Source organism: Mirounga leonina, unplaced genomic scaffold, assembly GCF_011800145.1.
Source record: "Mirounga leonina isolate KUSES-001 unplaced genomic scaffold, KU_Mleo_1.0 Mir_173, whole genome shotgun sequence".
Lineage (NCBI taxonomy): Eukaryota > Metazoa > Chordata > Mammalia > Carnivora > Phocidae > Mirounga > Mirounga leonina.
Genome location: NW_023270447.1, coordinates 73,169,205 through 73,175,324, shown reverse-complemented (window position 1 = coordinate 73,175,324; position 6,120 = coordinate 73,169,205). Strand labels below are relative to the sequence as shown.

At 44.5% G+C, this 6,120-nt stretch overlaps 1 protein-coding gene across 1 annotated transcript; it reads left to right on the top strand.

Moving 5' to 3' along the window:
• Nucleotides 1-2,153: 2,153 nt before the first annotated feature.
• Nucleotides 2,154-4,428, top strand: ATP5IF1 (ATP synthase inhibitory factor subunit 1). The gene is made up of 3 exons (XM_035019339.1): nt 2,154-2,302; nt 2,395-2,477; nt 4,159-4,428. The coding sequence occupies exons 1-3, from the start codon at nt 2,216-2,218 to the stop codon at nt 4,304-4,306; spliced, it is 318 nt and encodes a 105-aa protein (XP_034875230.1). The 5' UTR covers nt 2,154-2,215; the 3' UTR covers nt 4,307-4,428.
• Nucleotides 4,429-6,120: the final 1,692 nt, after the last annotated feature.

Below are 6,120 nucleotides of genomic sequence, written 5' to 3'. Positions count from 1 at the left end.
CTTAAAGGGTTCGTAGCCCAGCCAGACACCTCTAATTGAGGTGAGATATACATAACATATAATTAAAATGGATAATTCAGTGTTTCTTAGTACACTCATAATATTGTGCAACCACCAACCTCTGTCTAGTTCCAAAACAGTTTCATCACCCCGAAAGGATATCTGGCACCTATGAAGTATTTCCTCCCCATTCTCCCCTTCTACTCAACCCCTTACAACAACCAATCTGTGTTCTGCCTCTATGGATTTACCTATTCTGGACATCTCATAATGCAATCACACAATATGTGACCTTCTGTGTCTGCCTTCTTTCACTGAGCATAACGTTTTCAAGTTTCATCCAAGGTATAGCATGTGTCATTCTTTTTTTTTTTTTTTTAAGATTTTTTATTTATTTAACAGAGAGAGAGATAGCGACAGCAGGAACATAAAAAGGCGGAGTGGGAGAGGGAGAAGCAGGCTTCCCGCCAAGCAGGGAGCTGATGCGGGGCTCGATCCCAGGACCCTGGGATTATGACCTGAGCCGAAGGCAGACGCTTGACTGAGCCATCCAGGCACCCCTATTTCATTATTTTTTATGTCTGAATGTTATTCTGCTGTATAAATATACCACAATTTGTTTTCATTCATCAAATGATAAACATTTGGATTGTTTCCATCTTCTAGCTATTGTGAAATGATGCTGCTATGAACATGTGTGTACATGTATTTGAGTACCAGTTTTCAGTTTTGGGGGCGTACATACCTTGAAGTGAAATTGCTGAGTCTTATGGTGATTCTGTATTTAACTTTTTAAGCAACTGCCAAGCTATTTTCCACAATAGCTGAACCATTTTACATTCCCACCAGCAACATGCAGGGGTTACAGTTTTTTCACATCTTCACTAACACTTGTTATTTTCCTTTATTTTTTTTTTAAATTATAGCCATCCTAGTGTCTACACAATCCTTTGCACAAAGTCAGTAAGACCCTCCATTGAATGCCTAGCCTAAGAGATAATCAAAAAACAGCAGTACCTGAAAAATAGAACAGTTTCTGAAACTAGAATGGCACTTAAATATCACCTAGAAACACAGGAAATTATTACCACTAGGTAGTGGGCTTATAAGTGATTATTATTTCTATCTTTCTGCTTTTGTGTTTTTCCAAGTTTTCTGCCATGAACATTTGAAAATGTGCCCTGCAGGCATTTCTTATCATTTAAGTCATACAAACTAGGGCTGATATTTTTCCAAGCAAAAGATGATCAATAAAAACAGTTCTACAATTTCACAGAAAGCAAAGAAGATATTTTTATAATCACGAATAAGATAATCTGGCCCAACCCTCTCATCTAAAGGAGGAAAAACTGGACTCAGAGAGAAAAAATGACTTAGGAAAAGGCTAAAAAACACTATGGTCTTTTTCACATTTGTTAGATGGTGAAAGGGAGGTCATGGCAAAGCCTTCCCCAGACTCCTACTTATGCTCTTTTCCACTTCATTACCTCACATTGCCAAAAGTCCAGTTATCAAGCCTGTTCAATTACATATTAATGCATTTTACAAATATTAATTCAGTGCCTACTTGACCAAAGCCCTGATAACTTCAAATGGTGAAAAGCACAAAGAGAGAGCGAGAAAGAACAAAATGTAGCCATATTAGAATGACTAAGGAGGTTGGGGAAAGTTTCTGAGAAGGTGACTTTTAAGCTGTGACTTGAGTGACATGTCAATGCAACAGAAGAACGCTGGCACCTCTTAAGAGACTACATACACATACACATATAAAAAATTTTCCCCAGAACCCTAAGTCGGAGCATTCTTGACATAGCCCCCCAACCCCTACATTAGCCATCTTATCGATGCTACGTCCAGGAAAGGGAAGGCTTCCTTTGAGTGTTTTAACAACTTCAGGATTGGAATCGTGGGATGGGGTGGATGCCGCGCCTCACTCTAATGAGTCCAAGGGCCCGGATTCGGACTTCAGACAGCGTTCCTCCTCCGTTGTTATTCTCCAGGCCTTTGGCCCCAAAGACCTTGCTAGGGATTGGCTAAGAATAGGCCCGCCTCTCGCTCAGGATTCGCTGTGAACTGCAGGAACCCCGCCTCCTCCACTTCATAATTCGCTACTCCTCGGTTCATCCCGCCTCTCCATCGAAAAGATTGGCTGCCTGGCTCCCAAAGTCATTAGCGCCCGCAGAGAGGTGACTGGAGAAGTCCTGCTACAACAACAATGGCTGTCACCACGTTGGCCGCTCGGGTGCGGCTGGGCGTGCGGGGCGTTAGGGCCCTAGAAGCCCGAGGCTTCAGCTCCGAACGGGTACGCCGGCGGTAGTGTCCGCAGCCCCAGCCCTAAACGCGGATTCCATCTCCCCTTCGCACCTTTACCGACGTTCTCACCTCTCTCCGCAGTCAGACTCCGGCGCGGGCTCGATCCGGGAGGCAGGTGGGGCCTTCGGAAAGAGAGAGCAAGCTGAAGAGGAACGATACTTCCGGTGAGGTCCACGGAGCCCCGAGTCCAGTCCAGATCTGTCAGGGCCCTTCGATCCTTCTTAAACTGAGTCGCCCGGGCACCTGGGTGGCTCAGTAGGTTGAGCAGCCCACTCTTGGTTTCCGCTGCGGTCGTGATCTCGGGTTGTGGGATCGAGCCCGGGGTCGGGCTCCGTGCTGGGAGGGGAGTTTGCGTGGGATTCTCTCTCTCCTCCCTCCGCCCCTCCCCCCCCCCGCTCGCTCGCTCGCACTCTCTCTCTTGAATGGATAAATCTTTAAAAGGGAAAAAAAAAAAAAAAAAAACCCTTCCAATGGCTCTACCCTTCCCTCCCTGGTCCCTGGGGCTCCCATCCCCCGATAGAACTAGCGGGCCCTGAACCCATTACCCCCAACACTTGAGGTCCTGACTGTCGCCACCTATAGGGCGCTTACAGTGCCCTGCAGAACAGTTCAGGGGTCCCAAACCCAAGCCATTTCCACGCGCGGGTCTCCAGAACTCACAAACCATGGCTCAACTCTTTCTGAATCATTGACCATGCCCACCCATGGAGTTCTCCCCAGTCTTGCGAAATGGCTTCCAGGTTCTTCCAAGATGTCTAGGTCCTACTGCCCAATACTTGCAGACCCCCTGAGCCTGATTTCCTTGGCCTTCAACCACCCATAACCCCTCTACTCTTTCTTTTTTCCTCCACATGAAGTCCCTGGCTCTCCAGACCCTCAGCCACTTTCAGACCCCCACATGTCTTCCAATTCCGCCAGAGTGCTTCCAACCAAGGCAGCAGCTCCTAGTTGGAACCCTCCTCCCCCACTTGGAGACTTTTGCACTGCCCAGCCCAGCCCAGCCCAGAGACTGGGCTGGATAGATTTCTCTCCTACGTAAGAGTACAGAGCAGTTTGGACCCAGGGACTCTTTCCTAGCCCTAAATTATCATTTACTGACTTCTGTCCCCAGGGGGGAGCAGTGTGGAACTAATCTCGCTTCTGCTTCTCCTCCTTTGGTCTAGCTTTTAACTTCTGCCCTTTATTGCTCACTCTTAAGAGTTATCACCATGGCACCTGCCATACCAGAGAACCAAAACACAGCCCTTAGATACCATCTAACTGGACATCAACATTTTACAGTTAAGGAAAACTGAGGCCCCTATGTGCCCAAACCAACATTTGAATGTCCCTTCTTGACACCTAAATTGGCCTGGCAAGTACTTTTTTTCCCCTTCATTTTGGCCTTTACAGTGAGCCATGCATTTCCCTAGGCAAAGAAAGCCCTAGATAAATTGAGATGGACATGGATATTTATCCATCCTTCCCTCCTTTTGCTCTTCCCCCCCCCCCCCCAAAAAGGGATTCTGATCTCTGGGTGGTTCCTGTCCTAAGGTATATGGGACTTAATGTCACACCTCTCTGGAGTTTTCTAAAGAGAAATCTGAAATGAATAACTCATAGATAATGGAATTTCAGGCACTAGCACCAGGAAAATGGAATCATTTTGGTCATCCTTAAGGTGGATATATCTCAAGATGGAGTATTCTTTCACTAGTGGGGCTTGAGCGGGTAGTAGAGGATGACCAGCCAGACTCCAATGGGATTGGGACTCCCGTTCTTTGCCTTAGGTATTGCAGGTTATGCTTAGAGATCTCTGTGGAGTGAAGGATTGGGATTTAATGCAGATCCACTGTATCCTTGTAGAGCACGCACTAAAGAACAACTGGCAGCCTTGAAGAAACACCATGAAGAGGAAATCACTCATCATATAAAGGAAATTGAACGTCTGCAGAAAGAAATTGAGCGGCACAAGAAGAAGATCAAACATCTAAAACATGATGATGATGATTAAACATACACACTTCCCATAGCATAGCTACATATCATTGCCCACTTCTATGGAAGCATAGTACTGGTTTTATTAATATCTATCTGTGTGCTGCCAACAGATTATAATAAATTGTCATCAGTGAATTGTGTCTAATGCCTTCTTCCACTATCTGGAGAGGGGTAGGGGGACATACTACTGGACTTCTAAAATGAATCAGATAGGGGCACCTGGGTGGTTCAGTTGGTTAAGCTTCCAGGTCTTGATTTGGGCTCAGGTCATGATCTCAGAGTCGTGGGATCGAGCTCCCGCTTCGGGCTCCATGCTCAGGGCAGAGTCTGCTTGAGATTCTCCCTCTCTCTCTGCTGTCCCACTCGTTGCATACTCTCTCTTGCTCTCTCTCTCTCAAATAAATAAATCTTTTTTTTAAACAATGAATCGGGCGCCTGGGTGGCTCAGTTGAGCAACTGCCTTCAGCTCGGGTCATGGTCCTGGGGTCCTGGGATCAAGTCCCATGTCGGGCTTCCTGCTTTACCAGAGGCCTGCTTTTCCCTCTCCTACTCCCCCTGCCTGTGATCCCTCTCACGCTGTCTCTCTCTCTCTCTCAAATAAATAAAAATCTTACAAAAAAAAAAAAAGGAATCAGGGTACCTACAATAGAGAGCTCAAAGATGGAGCACAGTGATAAGTGCTATGTAATTTATAGGGGGGAGGGGGACTATGACACTAGGAAAGGTTCCTTTCTCTGTCTGACACTAGTCAGAGGTGTTCAGAGAAAGCTTGAAAAATAAACCCTAATCCAAGACATAAGATCAAGAGCAGCCTGGAAAACAGGAATGATTGCTTAAGAGGATACAATTCAAGGCACCATCAGTCTATTTTGCAGATGGGCACCTGGCTGACTCAGTCAGTAGAACATGCTACTCTTCGTCTCAGGGTCCTAAGTTCAAGCCCCATATTGGGTATAGAGCTTACTAAAAAAAAAAAAAAAAAAAAAATGATTAGAGAACTCTTCATATGAGCTAGTTATCTTTGTTCTAATTAGCCTTGTGCAAATTGAAAGAACTAGAATTAGAAATGTTTTACCTACAGTTGCCCAGTATTGTGGAGTTGAGACTTCCAAGTTTGTTAATAACAGAGAATCAGAATTTCCTTAGATTATATTTTGCTTTGCTGAGTGTTCTTGATTCAAATTTGACTGTAAGGCTTGTTTAACTAAATTGTTACACAAACTGTGTAACTCGTCCAGGCCAAAAAAAAGTGACATTTTGGGCCAATAACAAGACATTTTCAATTCACCAGTTTAACGGATTATTTGCCCTAGAATTGTAGTGAGTACTTTGTTGTGAGACCCTATTACAAAAAGGCCTTTAGGACCATTGAATGATAAAAGTTCAGACAAGTCATTGACCCTACTCCTGCAGACAAGATACTAAATGTCTGTTTCCAAAACATGTCCATGATGCTGCTAGTGAAAAGTTTATAGACACTCCAGAGATGTGAATGCTGAGATTCAAGTGGCCAGCAATAAGATTACCTTAAAGATGCAGTGCAAAAAATTATCATTAAGTCACATGCCTTTTTTTTTTTAACTTTACAAGAGTACAACGTTTGAAAAGTTAGTTGAACAAGTAATTTGGGATTTAATGCAGATCCACTGTATCCTTGTAGAGCACGCACTAAAGAACAACTGGCAGCCTTGAAGAAACACCATGAAGAGGAAATCACCCATCATATAAAGGAAATTGAACGTTTGATCTTCTTCTTGTGCCACTCAATTTCTATCTGCAGACGTTCAATTTCCTTTATATGATGGGTGATTTCCTCTTCATGGTGTT

Coding starts and splice junctions, on each gene's coding strand:
- ATP5IF1 (XM_035019339.1), top strand. CDS start 2,216: ATGGCTGTCACCACGTTGGCCGCTCGGGTGCGGCTGGGCGTGCGGGGC. Junction 2,303..2,394: donor GAGGCTTCAGCTCCGAACGG/GTACGCCGGCGG, acceptor CTCTCTCCGCAG/TCAGACTCCGGCGCGGGCTC. Junction 2,478..4,158: donor GAAGAGGAACGATACTTCCG/GTGAGGTCCACG, acceptor GTATCCTTGTAG/AGCACGCACTAAAGAACAAC.